Raw genomic sequence first — 21,113 nt, forward strand, 5'->3', positions numbered from 1 at the left:
ATTCAAATTACCCTTCTCCTTTTAGCCTTTATTCCCTGGATCAAACAGAAAAGCACTCCCTATTAACCGCTGGTTTCTCCGGCGAACACTCATCGGAAGAAACTTCTGCTCCGATCTATCTCATCTATAGACAACGGAGACTCCAAGCTTGGCGAATATGTTGGGGACCTAACATAGAGTCGACGTTAACTCCTCTTGCCCTCATCTCTTGTTTGCTTCAAATCTTTTACAGCATCTCTACTGTCAAAGCCTCAACTGAAACCTGTCTGACTAGCAAACGGAAGTCCCTCAAGCCATGGAGCATCGGAGATTTACAACTGCAGAGAAAGGAAAAGGCTTAGCCTCAAGCTCCAGAGACACCACCTGCAAGCGCATCAGAGCACCGGACTTTGACTTCTCAGACCTGGTGAAGGAAAACTCAAAAACACTCATAGGAAGAATCCTAAACCACAGAGAGCAGCGAGTGGAGCACCTGCTAGTGGACTTACCAAAGACGTGGGTGTTGAGGGGTAAAGCTCTTGGAGCTGATCTAGGTAACGGCCGCTTTCAGTTCCGTTTTGACAGGGAGGAAGACCTACAGTGTGTGCTCCTCAATAGGCCGTATCAGCATAACAACTGGATGGTAATCTTAGAGCGTTGGGAGCCTATCATTTCTAGCAGCTTCCCATCCAAGATTCCATTCTGGATAACGGTGAAAGGCCTGCCGCTCCATTTCTGGCATAAGGAGATGGTTGACACTATAGCTCCAGAACTGGGACACCTAGAGGACTATGACATCACTAATCTCTCAGCTAGAATCAGAATCCTCCTAGATGCTTTTGAGCCCATCACCTTGGAGTCAATAGTTGATTTCTCTACTGGTGAAGAAGTCCCTATCACGTTCGAATATGAGAGAATAGCCAACTACTGCATCGTTTGCAACAGGCTTACCCACACCTCACGCAACTGCAACATGAGAACTTCACACCAAAGGCTGGCCCCTCATAACGAGTCCAATATTGATGAAGGCTATGGTGAACCTCTTGTGGGTCGACGCAACTCCTCACAAGTGGACAGACAATCTCTTAACTCAAGACCACCGCATGCTGCAAGAGCTAGCAGCCGAGACAATGAGTCCTTCTATCAAAGGGTGGATCGCCATGGCAGACCGTTTGGTGAAAGGATCACCTCTGAAGCATCTCGAGTACAGCCACTCAAAAATAAAATAACTCCAGAAAACGGCTATTGTGTGGCTCCTCAGATTGTGAACGCTCCTGCTACCCGCTCTCTTGGGAGAGTGTCTGCAAAAGATAGACTGCAGCCACCAAATGCTCTGCAGCTGCAATGGAGAGCACGTGAGAAACCCAGTACGCCGCCTCTCCCACCACTCCCCCCCCCACCCCAAGAGAAACTGCCTTGACCACACCTACACCGACGCTGGGAAGAAACCTTCATGAATGTGAATTTTCTAAACAGACTGTTCCTACTGAAGAAGAGGTTCTTGGAGAATTAAGAGAGGTTACCCTGCAATATGTCAACTGCCCTGATCCTATTGAGAGTGCAGCAAGAAGAAGAAGGGTTATCAACGAGGAACCAAACGTGATGACTAAGGCAGCGGCCAATATCGTTGCAGCAGCTGCAGCCTCAAACTCTCTAAACGCCTTGCAGGACAGTCCATCGATTATTTTGCTCCCGAGCGCTGATAATGCCCCAACGGGATCGAAAACAACTGCTACGACTGGTACAAAACGACGTGGGAGACCGCCGGGCTCAAGAAAGGCTCAGGCAACCTCAAAAGTGATGGGAGGCAGCGCAAAGAAAAGAATCTTCTCCAAAATCCAAGCATCTCCAGCTAGGATAAACACCACCCCGTCTGGATCAGCAAGAGTCAGAGTTACAGCTTCAACTCCCCCTCTCTCAAATGTTGCTATTCCAGCAAATATCCCAAGCGCTGCTAGATCACAGCCGGGTTTTCACATCCCCCAGAAGTCCTCTTCCTTAGCGATTTTAAGCTGGAACTGTTGTGGGATTGGAAGCCCCAGAACAGTCCAGCGACTGAAGGAGCTCTCTCAGAACTGCTCCCCTGATATCTGCTTCCTAATGGAGACAAAGAATCCATATCAGTTTGTATTGGTAGAATTAAAAGACCTGAATTATGACTCTCACCACTTGGTCTCCCCTCACGGCCTTGGTGGAGGTGGACTTGCCTTAATCTGGAAGAATCATGTTGAAGTCACAGTTATTACGGCGAATCATAACTTCATCGACTGCAATATCAAGTACAAAAACTCTGAATTTTTCTGTACCTTTGTCTATGGTGCTCCGGAAGTTCCAAATCGTCAAGCGGTATGGGATGCACTCTCAAATCTCTCCAACTCACGAACCGGGGCCTGGTACTTAACGGGTGACTTTAACGAAATTACAAACAATACGGAAAAATCAGGAGGGAAGGAGAGAGCTGAAAGTACCTTCTGTTCTTTTAGAAGCTTCCTAGCACATTGTGACCTCTTCGATCTTCAACACACTGGGAACTTCCTTTCTTGGAGAGGCACAATAGGATCTCGAGAGAAAGGAACTTACGTTGTCCACTGCAGGCTGGATAGAACACTTGTGAATAGTGATTGGTCAGACCTATTTCCAACCGCATGATGTCACTATCTGCTCTTCGAGGGTTCGGATCACCGACCTCTACTGTCCATCTTTGACCCTACAAAGATAAAATCACAAAAGATGTTCAGATATGACAGAAGGCTGCGGAGTAATGCTGAAGTTAAAGCTCTTATCGACAAAATATGGAATGAGGATAACGGGTGCGAAGTGATGGAGAGAATCTCTAAGTGTCGCAAGGCAATTTCTAAATGGAGTAAAGATCAATACCTGAATAGTAAGAAAGCAATTGATGAGTTGAAGCTCCACCTAGATACAGAACTCTCCAAGTCCTCTGCAGATGAACCTGTGATCTCCTCCTTGAATTCTGCTCTGCTTCAGGCTTACAGGGCAGAGGAAGAGTACTGGAGGCAACGAAGTAGGCAACAATGGCTGTCTCTAGGAGATAGAAACACGGTCTATTTCCATGCCTCGGCCCAAGGACGTCGCGCACGCAACAGACTAGCAGTCATGGAAACAACTGATGGAACACTTGTGTACGAAGAAGATCAAACAGCCTCTGAGATTGCTGCATATTTCACCACTATCTTCACGGCTTCTGATCATGATTGCGTTAACACCGTACAGAGTGCTTTATCCTCGAGAGTCACAGCAGCTCAGAATGAAAGGCTAATTGAGATTCCATCTGCCTCGGAGATCAAAAAGGCTTTATTCTCCATACATCCGGATAAGGCACCGGGGCCTGACGGCTTCTCGGCCAGCTTCTTCCAAACAAACTGGGAGTCTACGGGTCCTGCAATCATACGAGAGATTCAGAACTTCTTCTTATTTGGAACCCTCCCTCGGTCCCTAAACGCTACACATATCAGGCTGATTCCAAAAGTTCCTAGCCCTAAACTGGTTTCGGACTACAGACCTATAGCATTGTGTAACGTTTACTACAAAATCATCTCCAAGCTACTATCCCTACGACTAAAGCCTCTACTACACAGTATTATATCGGAAAACCAGTCTGCTTTTGTACCTGGGCGAGCCATCTCCAATAACGTGCTTATCACGCATGAGATCCTCCATTATCTCAAGACCACCGAGTCAAGAAAGCGTTGCTCCATGGCAGTAAAAACTGACATGAGCAAGGCATATGACAGGTTAGAGTGGAGGTTTATAAAATGTGTATTAGCTACTTTAGGCTTTCACGACAACTTCGTTACCTGGGTTTTGGAGTGTATCACTACTGTCTCGTATTCCTTCTTGGTAAATGATGCTGTACTTGGCTGCGTTCAGCCAGAGAGAGGAATCAGGCAAGGTGATCCCTTGTCGCCATATATCTTCATCCTGTGTAGCGAAGTTCTGTCAGGTTTATGCTCAAAGGCTCAAAGAGAAGGGAGATTACCGGGGATTAAAATAGCAAAAAACAGCCCAAGTATTAACCACTTACTCTTTGCGGATAATACGATGTTCTTCATCCCCACAGATCATCGAAGTTGCACTACTCTGAAACACATTCTTCAACTCTACGAAGAAGCTTCTGGTCAGCGGATCAACACAGACAAGTCGTCGTTATCCTTTGCTGCAAGAACACCATCTAGAGTGGGGTGGGGAAATACCTTGGCTTACCTGAACACTTTGGGCGTCGAAAGTAAGACCTCTTCTACTCTATTATCAACAGGATAAAGATCAAGGCGACATCCTTATCTACAAGATTTCTCTCAGCTGCAGGAAAATTGACGCTTCTCAAAGCAGTCCTCTCAGCCATTCCCTCCTACGCAATGACATGCTTCCTGCTACCCATAGGTATCTGCAACATGATCCAATCAGTTTTGACACGCTTTTGGTGGGAATCAAACACAGGAAAGAAGAAAATGTGTTGGCTGTCTTGGGACAAGCTCACAAAGCCAAAGGGAATGGGAGGGCTGGGTCTTAAAGATATACAAACCTTCAATATAGCTCTACTGGCAAAGCTACCGTGGCGTATGCTCACCAATCCAAATTGTTTGCTAGCCCGTGTGTTACTTGGGAAATACTGCCACAAAGCTACCCTCCTTAACGTATCGCTGGTTAAAGGTGCCTCCCATGGATGGACAAGCATCTTAGCAGGCAGAGATCTACTGAAACAACATCTCGGGAGAGCTGTGGGTGATGGGACTGAAATCAAAGTTTGGAAAGACTCATGGATCTCCACTTTAATAAGCGTAGTCCCGAACGGGCCTCTTAGAGAGGGAGACAGTGATCTGGTCGTCTCAGACTTAATTACTAGAGGAACCTGCGAATGGAACAAGGAACTCATCAACAAGATCTTGCCAGACTTTACTGAGGATATATTGAAACTTAAGCCAAGTAAGATGGGAGCTCAGGATACTTACATTTGGTACCCAGCAAACTCCGGTACCTATTCAACAAAGTCAGGCTACACTGCAGCTGTAGTAGTGCAGGAGTTAGACCACAACACGTTGAACATCCCCAGCACCTTCAACTGGTATAAATCAGTGTGGTCGGTTGCGACGGCTCCAAAGATTCAGCTTTTCATCTGGAAAGCTTTGAACGGAGCTCTGCCCACAGGGGAAAATCTTCAAAAGAGAGGGTTGATGCAGAACACTATCTGTATACATTGTGGTCTTTCTGAATCTACAGAACATCTCCTCCTCCATTGCTCTTTTGCAAAACAGGTATGGCAGCTGATACCGCTTGCCTCTCCTTTTGACCCAGACGATTTTCCCTCCTTCTCATCAGCAGTAGTTGCAGCAACATCGTGGTTCTGCTTACCACCCTCTGGAGCCTCAGGTGATATCTTCTCTTGGGTGGTGTGGCATCTTTGGATCACTGGAAACCAACTAGTGTTTGAATCGCGTCCGGCATCTGCGGCACTGACAGCTTTAAGAGCAGTAACGAGTGCCAGGGAATGGGCGCAAGCACAGGAATCTCCGCCTACAGCTTTGAAGAAAACGCAGATCCAGGGAAGACCTGATTCGATTCCAACAGGTACGGTTGCGTGCAATACCGATGCTGCCTGGAGAAATGAATCCTCAGAAGCAGGTCTCGCTTGGATCTTCGACTCTCCTACAGCGCTCAGTGTAACAAATGGATGCAAATTCCAACACAGAGTCGCTTCGGTGCTCATGGCTGAAGGACTGGCGGTAAGGGAAGCTCTCTGCCACGCTATCAACATCGGTATCTCAAAAATCTGGCTCCGATCAGATTCTCTATCGCTGATCAACGCGATAAGTTCGGTTATCAAGCCGATGGACGCCTCTCTGCTTCTTTTGTTTTCTGTTGTTTTTCCTTCGTCGCTAGAGAAGAGAATGGGCTTGCAGACAGCCTGTCAAAAGCATGTTTGTACCACTCTGCTACTACTTGGGCCTGAGGCCAACTTTCAATTTATAAATGGGTTGTTCAAAAAAAAAAAAGAGTTTCACTATTTAGTCCGAACAATGTATTTCATTGAGATTATGCTTAAGTTGAGATGATTTAAACATATAAACAATATAATCAATATACTATATTAAAAGGCAAATAAGCTTCATAGATAGAGTGTCCACGTCACCCTATTAAATCAACCAATGAGAGCATTTTATTTTGTGATTGAGATCAATTGAGTTTTGGGCTATATATATCTTTTTATTTAGGGTTCTACAGAGTAAATCAAGCGGCCCATTTAATCAAATCACAAATATGTGACTTCCTCAATCGATAGTCTTCCCCGACTCTTGCACTTCATCTTCTCCAGTATCTGTTTTTTTTCTGTTATCCTCTCAATCAATGATGTTCTTCAATGTTGTGATTCCTCTCCCCTTGATACTTGTGTATTATATAAAGTTATCTTTCTAATCCTAAATCTATCCTAGAAAAAATCCTACTCTGCAAAAAAATAGAACCATGTCAATGAATCCGCCGGAAAATCTCAGATCACCTCCGGCAAAGCTCCACCGCTAAGTTATTCAGTGCCCTCACTCCTGGGTTGGGAGAGTCTGACCTGCGATTTCTGTAATGCACTTTTGGGAAGAAAGTAGCAGAGCTAGCTCATCTTTGAACAGGTATTTAATCATCCTCAAAAAAAAAAAAGAATTCTTTGAGCTTTTAATACGATTTTACATTTAAGATGTATCTTTCTCGATTCCCTAATCTACATCCTCCTCGGAAGAAGATCAAGCTATGGCCATGAAATCTGCTAAATCGTCCGGAAAGTATCATGTTGCTGTACATTTCACTGACATCTCCTCCGTCCAGCTGAGTCAGAACTAAGCTTTGAGCTTCTCCTTATCGGCGAACAGGTATCATATTTTTTAACTTCTTCTTCCATGATCCAAATCAATCTTTATAGTATTCTTCGTACTAACATGTGATCAAGTCAATCTTTCCAGACATCCATATGATTATTAACAGAAAATGTTAGAACTGGAATATAAACTTAATCGTCATGGAAAGCCTCCTGCATCTGAAACTGGGGTAAAATGGTGTATTTTTGTATCTTTAATTTCTATTCTTAGATATTAAGATTTGACTACGGTTAAAGAAAAGATTTCATTACTCTTATGGTGCAGGGGAAGTTTTTACTTTTCGATCAAATAGTCAAGACTCAAGAGCGTGTTGATGGAGTGTATGTCTTCGCCACTTTTTATGATGCAATGGTGAGCTCTCATTCTATTTAATTATCATAGAAAACCTTAACCTAAATTCTGATATGGAAAGTTTAGAATAATAGTTTCGAGTTTTCCTGATCGTGTCTCAGTTTTATCAGCACATAAGCATCTTATTACTCAGAAATTAGTAGAAGAGTAAGCTTAAATGAACGCCAAGGGTCAGGCCAGATAGGATAAACATTTGGTATGATTATGGTCAAACTCACTAATCTTTATTTTTTGTGGCATTGTACTTTTGATGATGACTTACTGTAACAATTCGTTCATCTTGATGAGATAGGATATGTTAAACCTCCAAGCTATTTGAATTCCCCTGAGAGATTCTTATAGGTGTTGCCACTAAAGGAGGTATGGTTTCCTCAGTATTGAAGAATTTGGTTTAGTTCTATCTTTCTGATTGTTTGGTGTTTTGTTCTTTTAATAAGTGACTCAGGTTTTCCTCCATGAACTCCTCGAATTACAGTAGTCAAGATTTTTAGTGTTGTGAGTTTGTTTTTCCTTCGTTTTCAATATTTTTTGTCTCTGATAGTGTTACCTCTGATTCAAATTTTTGGTTTTCGAACAGGTAAACAAGGCTTCAAGGTTAAATGCCGCTTAAGGTAGCTAGAGTCTCCTTACATTGCTCTTTACCATGTATATTCATGAGTCGCCTCACTTATTTTGCCATCTAAATCTTTTTTTTCTACGTTGGAACATTCAACAGTTTAAAAAAAAGATAAGAAAAGAAGCATTCTTCTCGGAGTTGGGGAAAACAAAGAAAACAGACTCAAGGGTGTGGCATAGTCTACACATATCTCTCAGGCTCTCCCCGAGATATGCTTTAATCTTTGACAATTCTTAGTTTTTTTAATCATCCTTAACCTTCAATGAACGTCTAAGCAAGTTAGTGTTACTGAGAAAAGACAATTCTCATGAGAAGATTCTTATAGGTGTCGCCATTGGAGGATATATAGATTTCCTCATTGTTGAGCACTTCACTGAATTCTACTACAAAGTTTGAAATCAGAGGAGAAACTATTGAGTAGAGGAACGAAGAAAAAGCTACATGCATGATGATGGTGACTAAATGGACTCTGAATAGTGTGATTCTAGCAAAGTACAAGTTGTTCACATGAATTCCTTCAAAAACAAGGTTAAACACTGTTAATATGGAGTAGCAACCCTTCCTAGAATCCAATAGAATCTGATTTTTAATAAGCTCAAGAATATATTCATTAACCACAACCTTTCCTTTAATTGTTATAATGGACGGCATTGAAGATAGTAAAAGCAGTTCCAGGAGTTCAATTTCCATTGAATATAATCAAAGTTTGTGTGGAAAGATTTTCAAGAAGTCAAAACAATCTTTATTGTTGGATGAGTTTCAGAAAGCATTGACGGGCATAGAATAATTTGATGTGGTTTCAAGTGTATGGGAAAGTGTCAAGATGGTCCAGACGTTAGAGGCGTGAACCAGACAGATGCGGTGATGACTTGTTCAATTTTGAACACTTTATAAGATCTTTGTCGGGGAGTTGGGTTCCAGGATGTGAAAACTATTTTCCCAAATTTCTTTGTGGAAAGATTTAACATAGAAGAGCATTGCTTTGGCATTTGAAATAAATTTATTACCAATCACTTTACTGTAAGTCTGTAACGTATATAAATGATCAATAAATAATCTGATTCTATCATGAAGAGAAGTTAAAGGTCTTAGAAGTTTGGGTATGATTCTTACTTTCCACATGTTCGAAAAAATAAAAATAAACAAGTCATAACTCACAATATTTTAAATACACTACACAATTAACATAGAATAAATTATATTTAAATGTAAAACTAAAGCTATGATAAAACAATAAGATATGTTCATTTGAATTGATTTATGTGTTTTCGAATACAATACAATTAAATTATTATTTGAAGTTTATATTAGTTATATATGATAATTCCATAGGTGTTATTAGTTTATGTATTTTAATTGATTTAAAAATCCACAGGGTATTTACAAATCCAATTAAACTATACATATTTTCTAACCTAACCTACGGATTTCAATGAGTATTTAAGTTTTTCCAGAGGTTTTACATTAAATTTGAGTCTTCATATTTTTAGCAAAGAAATCTATCAAATCCATTATGAAATCAAATCCATTAATAAATTTGTATAATTGAATAACATCTGGTTTTAAATTAGAATCTATAAACCATTAAAACAATAACACATGATTTTAATATGGATTTTAAATATGATATTGTCATTCCCATAAAAGTACTCCGACTACAGAGAAGAAAAAACTCAAATTCACTACCTTCTTCATCATTCATTATTGTTTTAGTGAATATTTTTATGGCTCTATAGAATATAACTTTATCTTTAAAATAACAAAAGTTCTTCTTTTTTTTGAAACTGAACAAAAGTTTTTTTCTACATTGATCTACAAAATTCTAAACTATATTATCATTTCCAACATAAAGTAATAATGTAGTAAATAATGAATTAGAACTGGAAAAAATAAAATTACACAGAAAATAAAACTATTTATAAAAAATAAAAAAATAGATCAATTTATAATACGTAATCCGCGCGTAAAAATCTAGTTGTTCATAAAAGTTCTTTATACTTTACAAGTTTGGTAGAAATAAATAAAATAACCAACACATAACTGCTATCATTTGTCAATTACTCATAAAATTAATTTTACCTTACAAATATGATCAAATTCTAACAATATAGCCAAATTTGATATTAAAATATAAAATTAAATTAAATATAATTTAAAACATAAGAATTGAAAAAAATAAAAAACAGTTAACTTAACAAATTCAAAATATACAATATGCGAGTAACATACATATACCACGGAGATCATTCATGTACCACGGACGTAAAACACTGCAGCGGATTAAACTAGCATGAAATACGAGGAATCAACCGTCATTTGTCGTTTACATGGATGCAGAGTTATATGCGTGGTTCACAGAGTCAGTTTGAGTTTGTTCTAGTCGATGACAAAAAAAACAATATACGAGTAACACAAAAAAAAACCTAAATATACAAGCTGATCAAGGATTTTGTTGGGAGTTATTATGTGTGATCTTCGTTATTGTCAAGTGCCTACTCTCAGACAGAGATATGTAAACAAAAGTTCTAAATGGTTTATATTACACTTGGTTTCATATGTGAGCATCTTAGACAGCCATTGTACAATAGTGAATATATATTTTTCACTTCCCGGTCTTAATTCCTATGTCAATCCGAACCCTCTTTGGTCTGAGTTTGTCTTTTGGTTGGCATGTCCATCATATGTTGCTGCAAAGCTTACGATAATGAACCAGGAGCCTACATGTTTTTTGTTTTATGTATTGTAGGAACCAACACATGGGACAGATTTGAGCTCGGTGTACACAAGCGTGTGATCGACCTCTTCAGCTCTTCGGATGTAGTGAAGAAGATCACTTCCATCACCATTAAGCCTGGTGTTGAGGACGAGGTTAACTTCGTTGATTCTTAGTGCATGTGGTTTAGTTTAGAAATTGTCCGTGAATTCCAACGATTTTGTCACTTTTTTTTGTTACGAAGTTCATACTTAACTTCCTAAATCAATATGTGGGTCTAAAATCCATAGGAAAAATATGTAAAAATAATTATGCCAGTACAAAGACGATTGAACAAATAAAATAAACTATAAGAACCCAAAGATGCACCCAATAAATTTGTCAAAAAAATATTCATCCAATGAAAGCAGATTTCAGTTGAACATAGAGTTTATGGTCTATAACAAATATATACTTCATAAAAGGTTATAAAAGGAACTAATTTCCTTGATTCTTAAGCTATTATATCAAACAAAGATAATTATTATGTAAAACACATTTCCAAAATTTGTTTCACTATACAGATAAATTATTGCCCGTCTCAACACTATAAATTACTTTTGAAAATATGTAAAATTAAATGTTTTTTTAATATGTGTACATAAACTTAAAACAACAAGTAATATGAACTGTAAGAGTACATCGCTTCGTTTTTCTTAAAGTGCTATACAACAGAATGCTTACATTAGTTATTATTTTGTACCACGACATCCATTAGTAGAATATTACTTGAAAAAAATTTCATCTCCACGTAAAATTATAATTTTTTTTTTATGTACCCACCACTTCTTTTCATATACTCGGTGCGGCTGCTGTCTCATGGCTTGGGTGCTGGAGCAGGTGCTGGAGCGGCTGCTGGCTTAGCTGCTGGTGCCGCTGCTGGCTTAGCTGCTGGTGCCGCTGCTGGCGCTGCTGCCGGTGCCGCTGCTGGCGCTGCTGCCGGTGCCGCTGCTGGCGCTGCTGCGGTGCCGCTGCTGGCGCTGCTGCCGGTGCTGCTGCTGGCGCTGCTGCCGGTGCGGCTGCTGGTGCGGCTGCAGCACCTCCTCCAGGTACTACTTTTTTCAAAATTTTTGTTTAGGGCAGGTGGTGCCTCCTTGCCCGTTGCTTGCCTACACAGAATTGAATACGTCTGGTTATCAAAAATTCATGGTATCAGTTTTTCAAACAAATATACTTATATAGCTGCATGGTTGAATACTTTTATGAATACAAACTACACAAATATTATATATATATATATATACTAGGTGTTTTCCTGCACCATTTGCAGTAAAATTGTTTTCAAAATTTAGTTTATATTTAAAATAAGGTTTATTAAATATTATAGATTTTAGTGGAAGCCCCCTTAGTCCAGTGGTTTGACTAAGGGTTCAATTGCTTCTACACCCGAAGGTCTGGAGTTTAGAGAAACAGGTTACAGGAGATCTTCAGCTTGGTGCAAGGCGTACCATCGAACATGGATCTCATAGGACGGCTTAAAGTGGTGCAGTCAGACGTATATTCTCACAAGGTGGTAGAATTGTCGGCTGTAAAATCATCTTTGTAATATTCTCATAAATAGCATAATTAATAGATAATAATTGATCCAGACGTTCAAAAAAAATATTATAGATTTTATTATTTTTACTGATATTTAAATATGGATTTTATTTATTTAAATATTAAATTAAGATAAAATGACTTTTTGTTTAAAAATATATTGTATAATTATCAAAAATTGAAACTAACAATATTTATAGAATCTGTAGATATATAAGAATTTAATGATTTTACGATTAGAAATCAATTTTTTAAAAAATTGTAGCAAATTTTAAAGATTTAGTGATACAAATTGTATAATATAGAAAATAAAATATAATATAATTTCGAAATTTTAATTTTATATATGAATATATTTATTTTATAGATGATGTATGTGATATTACCATATTTAAAAAAGTTTACCAGAATTAATATCAATATTAAATGTAAGGTATGAGTTATTACCATATTCTAAAAAGTTTACCAAAAATATAAATCAACATTAAATGAAATAATGCATGTCATATTTTTCGGAAACCATGTCATCAATTTAGTAGCCATGTCATTTTTTTTTGTGAAACTGATTGTAGAAGGTTTATTAAATATTATAGATTTTATTGTTTTTACCGATATTTAAATATAGATTTTATTTATTTAAATATTAAATTAAGATAAAATATTTTTTTATTTAAAAATATATTGTATCATTATTAAAAATTTGAACTAACAATATTTATAGAATCTGTAGATATATAAGAATCTAATGATTTTACGATTAGAAATCAAATTTTTTAAAAAATTGTAGCAATTTTTTAAAGATTTAGTAATACAAATTGTATAATTATAGAAAATAAAATAAAATATAATTTCGAAATTTTAATGTTATATATGAATATATTTATTTTATAGATGATGTATGTGATATTATCATATTTAAAGAAGTTTACCAAAAATAAATATCAATATTAAATGTAAGGTATGAGTTATTACCATATTCTAAAAAATTTACCAAAAATATAAATCAACATTAAATGAAATAATCCATGTCATATTTTTGGAAGCCATGTCATCAATTTTAGTAGCCATGTCATATTTGTTTTGTGAAACTGATTGTAGAGAGGACATGTGGCAAAATCACTTCTCAAATATAGTCTAGGGGATATATATATATATATATATATATTCTTAATATTTTCACATGGTAAATGTGCTAGAGTAACGAATGTATGATATGTAATTTGCTTTTTTCATAATTTTAGAAAAGGTGAGATTCAAGGGGAATATCTATTCTTTATTCAATATTTATTCCTCTAAAAGAACACTTTTTTTAAACTGTCTAAATTTTTAATTATTTAATATATATTTATTATTTCATAATATGTAAAAAAACATATAATACATAAAAGTAATTTATATATAATATACAGTATAATCTCTTTAAAATTAATATCTCTATAAATTAATATAATTTCATAGTTTTAAATTGAATTTTTGGTTCAACTAGTATCTCGATAAATTAATAATCTCTATAAATTAATAAAAATTTATAGTTTTGATGTAATCCCAACATTATTAATTTATAGAGGTTTCACTGTATATTCCGTGCAAACCGTGAATCTTAACCTAATATATATATATATATATATATGGGAGAATGAGCGATTAATTAACGCATAAGTTGATGATTTTAACAGCATCCTATAGATACGCAAATTAATAAGACTTCCTACTTATATAATTTTGTAACCATTTGTATCTTATTATAACATAAACTTTAAACCATGGATCACAAAAATTTCAATACGAAATTTTTAACAACTTTGGTTATTTATAGTCGTTTTAAAAAATTTTAAATATAACATATACTATAGTTTATGTGTTTGTTTGATTTGATTTAGTAAGTTGTAATTTAAAAAAAACGATAGAGAATAGATTAATTTTTATCAAATCTTTATTATTTAAAATAATTAATTGTCATATATATATTTAAGACACATTAGGCAATTCCATAAGTTTTATAAGAAAACAATAAAGAACATTAATAGTTAATTTAATAAAAAGTTTATTATATATTTAGATGAACCAATATATTTTCTAAAAATTCTAAGAATGATTGTGGTGATTACATTTGGTTCAAAAAAATGTTGTGATGCTTATCTTTTAATATATAGGGTATATATATGTATATATTTATTTATTTATTTATTTTAAATCTATAAATATAGTAATTTTTTCCTTTTGAGTAACTAACTTTTTTAAAAAAATATATGTACTCATATATAATAATATATTATGTTAGTGTTAAATACTTGTAGAGCCACAGGACGATGGTGACAGCCGACGCACCGGCGCCACCGGAGGCTGCTAAACCTGTAGTCAGTAAACCAGTGGTAATACCAGCTGGTACGAGAATCGGACTGAATACTACGAATAGTGGCATGGTAGCGATAAATGCGGCGGCTGTGCCAGCAAGGGATACACCGGCGAGCAACAAGAGGAATATTGCGGCTTGTGTAGCTAATATTGAGGTTAAAACACTCTTAAACGACGGCTTTCGGTCGTGTTTTTTCTTCTTCAGTATCCCCATCTTTTACTAGTTTGAATGGCTTAAAGAGAGGGGTATGATTCTTTGGTCCGAAGGTTGTGAGAATTTATGAAGAAGAGATGGATTCATATACATAGAAAGTGGTGTGTTCTACGTGCACGGTACGAGTTTATATATATACCCATGCGAACGGATACGGGTAAACGTTGAGCTCTGTACGTTACGTCAACAATGCCTTTTCTTTTCGTCTGTTTTGTTTTTGTTGGGTTGTCACATTTTTTGCCTCTTTTTCGCTTTCTTGTAAAATATAGGAGTGGACATTTTGGGTTCATTCACGTAAACCAAATGATATCCGGATCGTTTATGTTTGTTTAGTTTTAGAAGTGCACCTGAATTTTAATCGAACTTATATATAATTCTGTTTGATCTGATTAGAAATTGATTCTGTTATACTTTGGTCTAGTTTTGACCTTTGATAGAGTTTGATTTGGTTGTCTACTTGTCTCGTGTTATGGTTAGTTATGAACCAAAGGTTCTGTTGGTTGTCTCGTGTGACAACATTTCAGTGTTACTTATTTGCTTCTTTTTTTCCATTCTTTTACATTGAAAGGCCAAGGGTTTTGCATAGGAGAACACTTAAAACAAATTACATCTCTGGCCAAAAAAAGGAAAAAACAGAGCTGTAAATTTTTTGCAGAAGAGTTTAAAAAATGGTGATGCTCTGATCAGCCAAGCCAATGGAACATCAGTTCCCTGAAATTCTTTCTTCCCTTCCTTGCATGAATCGTATTACAGATGACCCTGTCAATGCATTTGAATAATGCTTCCGGAGGGATGTGGATGTTATTATGAAGCACATCATTTATTTGCTTCCATAGATGGAAAAGTGTGTCTTGGGCCGAGAGACAGCTAAGAAGCTTTGGGCACAAGAGAAAGAACAATTGGCACAAGAGAAGGAACAATCTTGTTTGATAGCGTGGTTGTGAAAATTTATGAAAAGAGAGTGGACATGCATAGCCCTATGCGAAATGGTGCGAGTGTATGTTTAGATCAACGTAACTTGGCCACAATACAGTTCAAAAAGGAAAAAAAAACTTGGCCACGATTTTTTTTTTTGTGAAAAGGGCATTACTTGGCCACAAATATTAATGAGCCGATTTTATATGTAACTTCAAATGATTCCTTGAGGCCGCCGATAGATCGTCTCATTTGACAACGTTGGTGAAAACAAGAACTTGAATCAGAATAACATTGTTGAACTTGAATAGGGTTAACATCAACGATACATCGCTTCGTTCTTAAAATGTTATACAATAAAAATGCTTACATTTGTTACTATTTTGTACCACGATATCCATTAGTATAATAATATCTGAAAATTTAACTTCCATCCCCACGTAATAATAATTATTTATTTTTAAAAGTTGGATTGTTTATCTATCATCCTTTGCTTATACCCACCGGTTCTTTTCATGTACTCGGTGCGGCAGCTGGTGAGGCTGCTGGTGCGGCCGCTGGTGAGGCTGCTGTCTCGGCTTCTGGTTTTGCTGCCAGCTTAGCTGCATGACTAGTACCTCCACCCGGAAACACCTTTCTCAAGATTTTTGTCATGATTTTTGGCGGCTCCTTGCCCGTTGCTCGCCTACAGAGAATTGAATACGTCTGGATATCAAAAGTCATGGTATCAACATGTTCACTACCAACCAACTTAATAATTTGTACGTCTACAAACGTATTCACCATGCATCTAAACAAATAGATTTATATCCTTAATATTCCCAATTGTAAATGCGCTAGAGTATTTTAGCAAAAAAAAAAAAAAGAATGCGCTAGAGTAATGAATGAAATGTAATTTTCTTTTTTCATAAATTTTTAGAAAAGGTGGGATTCAAGAGGAATATCGATCTTTATTCTAGAACAAATCATACGATCCTTCCATTTCAAAAAGATAAAAGTTTTGAAAATTTATTTTACAAAGATAAATTTTATGTTTTATAAATTTATTCTAGAAACAACCACACTTGTAATTTACTAAAACAAATCAAGTATGTATTATAAATGCATAACTTTTGTAGTTATCAGTTTTTAATAAATTTAAACCAATAATAATTCAGTAAGCTCAATTTTTTTTTAAGAATCTAATGTACTAGTATTAAATAATAATAAATTTATAAAACATAAAATTTATCTTTGTAAGATAAATTTTCAAAACTTTTATCTTTTTGAAATGGAAGGATCGTATGTAACAAAGTGCAGTCAAAATCATCAACTTTTATATGGGTTAATTAAAATTCGTCAGTCTCCAACCCAATATGTGACTTAAAATTCGTATAAATGTGGTAAAACGTTCCATTAGTGTAACGAGTTTTCTAAAATATATGTACGCCTATATAATAATATATTTTGTTAGTGTTAAATACTTGAAGAGCCACAGGATGAGGGAGACAGCCATTGCACCGGTGCTACCGGTGGCTGCTAAACCCGTAGCCAGTAAACCAGTGGCAATACCCGCTGGTACGAGAACCGGACTGAATACTATGAATAGCGGCATGGTGGCAATAAATGCGACGGCTGTGCCAGCGAGGGATACACCGGCGAGCAATAAGAGGAATATTGCGGCTTGTGTAGCTAGTATTGAGGTTAAAACACTCTTAAACGACGGCCTTCGGGATTTTTTATCGTGTTTCTTTCTGATTATCCCCATTTTTCACTAGTTTCAATTGTCAAAAGAGATGGATATGATTCTTTGGTCCGATCGTTGTGAGAATTCATTAAGAAGACAAGGATTCGTATATAAATATAGAAAATGGTGTGGTATACGTGCACGTTACGTGCTTATATATCCCCATGCGAAACGATGCGAGTGGGCGTTTTTGAGCTCTACACGTTACTTACAGTGCCTTTTCTTTTCGTTTGTTTTTCTTGTTCGGTTGTCACATTTTTTTTGCTTTCTTGTAAAATAAGAGTGATTTTGGGTCCATTCACGTTAACGGTTTAGCCGTTCATGTTTGATATACTGAATATTAACCGAAGTTAATAACTGTTCTGTTTGAATTGGTTTGGTTTTGACCTTTGATAGAGTTTAATTTTTTTTTTTTGAATTATACAGAGGTATCCTGGCCCCACCGAAGTGGTCCAGACTAGTCACGTGTTGCCACATGTCGGTCCTCTGTCCCTGGCGATGCCGAAATGTTAATTCCCCAGTGGCCGGGATTCGAACCCAGGTGGCGGAACTCACAGCTGTGAACCCTTTACCAACTGAGCTAGAATCCCCGGTTTGATAGAGTTTAATTTGGTTGTATCTTGTGTTATGGTTAACTATAACTGACTATAAACTCACTATGTCTCAAGTGGCAAGTTATAGACTGTTTCCATTTATAATTCTTTAGTTTTTTTTTTTTTTGAATAATTATAATTCTTTAGTTTACGACAAAAGTACATTTATCTCTTCTTTTTTTTCCGAAATCCTCAAAGATAGGATCGCGTTATAAACCTAGACTCGATAACCATGTTCAATTATGAGACAAGTGATTAATACATACCAATGATAGCCAAAAAAAATCCATATCAATAACAACCAATAATGGTAATTAAAACGAGTGTGGTCGAATGTTATGGTGGACTTGAAAATGCTTACGCGCCCCAAGTTTAAAACCTATCATCTCAGATACAGAGTAACCGTGTCTATCTAGTGCTGGTAAACAAACTCTCATAAAAATAATCAGTTGGTTTTCGATCCGTTGGATACTTTTAAAAAAAAGAAAAAAAAAACAATAATGGATGATGGTGCCATTATATATAAATGCGCAAATAGGACAATCCAAATTAATCATAACATCGTTCATACTGTTTACTAAAAGAAAAAGAAGGTAGATTGGGTTTAATTCGTGGAGCCCTATAAATTAATTAAAAATATCTAGAAATCAAGTTGCTTCAAATCGTATTTCACCAGAAGAGGCCTACCACCAGGAAACAACTTGATTGATGAGCTGTCTTTCTTCTATTATATCCATTATTAAGCTTTTATGATGTAGGATCTACTGTATTTTTCTTCGAAATGTTTGATTCAGTTTTCATTCAGGTAGCAAAATGTAGAAATGTATTCCATGTAACTGGTAAATATTTTTTGGAACTCTTATGGAATGATGCATTCCAAACAAATCTATTCCATAATTTAGCATTCTAGTTGCAGCCTAAACGTTACATGTTATTCTTATCGCTAATTCTAGAAATGTGTTAAAATCTCCATGCACCAATAAAAGATCAAGCATTTGTTGGGGTGATGAGCATTTTAAAATTAATAAAATAATTCTAAAATAATTATGTCTTTAAAGAAAAGAAAGGTTTTAGGGCTACTATAAATACATGTATAAAAGATTATAAATTGATTCATTTACATAATCAATATACAAATTCTAAACAGATATTTAACTCAATATTCTTTTAGTCTTAAGTTCTTTGCTTTTGTTTTTCAAATTCTCATGGTTCATAACACTTATGATGTCAGTGGGTCAAACTGTAGAATCATAACAAAAATTTCAAAATCAAAATGATTAAGTGTCTAGTCAAACCACATAGAAGTAAATGCTTAGTTGCAATCAAAATATATTTTTTTCCTTTGACATTTTTCCATTTTTTGTAAAGGACATTTTACCATTTTACAAAGAATTTTGAAATAGATTGGTTTGTTTATCTATTTTTATCATTATTTACAGAAAGTGACACGACCAATCTAAAATCAAAATATATGACATCGTATAGATATTTCGTCATCATGCATGATACCAATAATTTTAAATTTCCAATAGAAAATAATAAAATAATTTGTTGTTAGGAAACAAGAAACCCCAAAAAATAGACAATAATGCAGTGTTGTTGAGAATCAAATGGTTTTATAGTAGTCACCATCAGAGAGGTAAAAGACAAATTGAACATAAATGTGTAGATTCATCCTTAGAACCATTATGTAAAAAAAAGTATACGTTCATTACAGTTTTTCATGTGAAGTGTCATGTCATGCAATAACTTACAAGAAGTTCAACGTTGTCTACATTAATTGATAAACAGTTAGGACCCATCTATGAAACCACTAAGAGAGCGACAAAACCATGAGAGTTTGTGTCCCTACCCATTCATGGCTGCTGCAACTTTGTGATTACCTTTCTTGTCTCCTCTTCTTTACCTTTTACATATAAGTAGAGATCAAAGCTTTTGTTCACACATCATTTGTAGACTCTTTTCTCTTTCTCTCTCATTTGTGTCTTGTCTTGGAAAAATATGGCTACTTTTGAGGAAAGCTCTGATTTGGATGATATACAGAAGCATCTCTTTGAAGACTTTATGGTTTCTGATAGTTTCATGGGAGATTTTGACTTTGATGCTTCTTCTGTCTCGGGACTCTGGTGCATAGAACCTGTGATGAATCAAGTTCCTAAACAAGAACCTGATTCCTCATCAGCACATGAGACTGATCAGAGTGTTTCGACCAGGAAAAAAACAAAGAGGTCCCAAGAAGAAGAAGAACAGAGGAAATACAGAGGAGTGAGACGAAGGCCGTGGGGGAAATTTGCAGCAGAGATTCGTGATCCAGCTAAGAAAGGATCTCGGGTATGGCTAGGAACCTTTGAGAGCGATGTTGATGCTGCAAGAGCCTATGACTGTGCAGCTTTCAAGCTCAGGGGAAGAAAAGCTGTGCTCAACTTTCCTCTAGACGCTGGCAAATATGAAGCTCCGGCGAACTCAGGACGGAAAAGGAAGAGAAGTGATGTGAAGGAGGAGCTCCAAAGAAGTCAGAGTAATTCTTCAACATCTTTAAGTGATGGAGAAACGACATGTGAATGATGCATCTATATTATTAAAGTTGAAGTACTTTAAGGAGTTGTTTGGAAACTAGAATAGGAATTAAAAAATTTGGAGTGTTTGGCTATAGGATAGCATGAAAACATGGATAGCATTAAAAATACAATTATGGTTTTTTAGCAATATAAAAAGAAAAATCGATTTGTAATCAATATCTCATCAAATATATTCAGTTACCATAACTCAAATACATGTAATAAATTCCAGAGAAAATATCTTACTTTTAAATATGGAAACAATAAAAGAATTATTAATAAATTTATTATGACAAATACATGATACATCTGCATTGTAAATATATAAAAAAATATAGACCACTTAAAACAGAAAACAAATAAAAATTTATAAAACAAAAAAAAATTAATATCACGATACAATTGCATTACAAAATGGTGAGACATCTAGAATATATAATATTCACACGAGAACTATAAAATATTATAATGTTCTTAATTATGTATAAAGTTAGACGTTCATATTATAACATCTCAGGTCCACCTCCTATTGCAATTACGTGACATGCAAACATATTCGTATTGTATATGTTGGTTTCTTTCATATCTGAGTTGATACGCGTTCATAATTCAAATATTTGTAAAATAAATATAA

General features: G+C 35.9%; 3 protein-coding genes across 3 annotated transcripts; 1 reads left to right on the forward strand and 2 right to left on the reverse strand.

Annotated features, from left to right (window-relative positions):
• Positions 1-11,178: 11,178 nt before the first annotated feature.
• Positions 11,179-14,774, reverse strand: LOC108841039 (oleosin-B1-like). The gene is given in 3 exon segments (XM_018613827.2): positions 11,179-11,653; positions 11,655-11,688; positions 14,410-14,774. Coding segments are annotated over 3 exon segments (594 nt in total). The 5' UTR covers positions 14,688-14,774; the 3' UTR covers positions 11,179-11,371.
• Positions 14,775-15,880: 1,106 nt separating this feature from the next.
• LOC108840247 (oleosin-B1-like) lies at positions 15,881-17,422 on the reverse strand. The gene is made up of 2 exons (XM_018613087.2): positions 17,066-17,422; positions 15,881-16,287 (listed from the first exon to the last, which is right to left on the reverse strand). The coding sequence occupies exons 1-2, from the start codon at positions 17,347-17,349 to the stop codon at positions 16,116-16,118; spliced, it is 456 nt and encodes a 151-aa protein (XP_018468589.1). The 5' UTR covers positions 17,350-17,422; the 3' UTR covers positions 15,881-16,115.
• Positions 17,423-19,798: 2,376 nt separating this feature from the next.
• Positions 19,799-20,686, forward strand: LOC108840072 (ethylene-responsive transcription factor ERF106). Its single transcript, XM_018612892.2, has one exon. The coding sequence runs from the start codon at positions 19,923-19,925 to the stop codon at positions 20,484-20,486; it is 564 nt and encodes a 187-aa protein (XP_018468394.1). The 5' UTR covers positions 19,799-19,922; the 3' UTR covers positions 20,487-20,686.
• The last annotated feature ends 427 nt before the right edge of the window (positions 20,687-21,113 follow it).

Source organism: Raphanus sativus, chromosome 2 (assembly GCF_000801105.2).
Source record: "Raphanus sativus cultivar WK10039 chromosome 2, ASM80110v3, whole genome shotgun sequence".
NCBI lineage: Eukaryota > Viridiplantae > Streptophyta > Magnoliopsida > Brassicales > Brassicaceae > Raphanus > Raphanus sativus.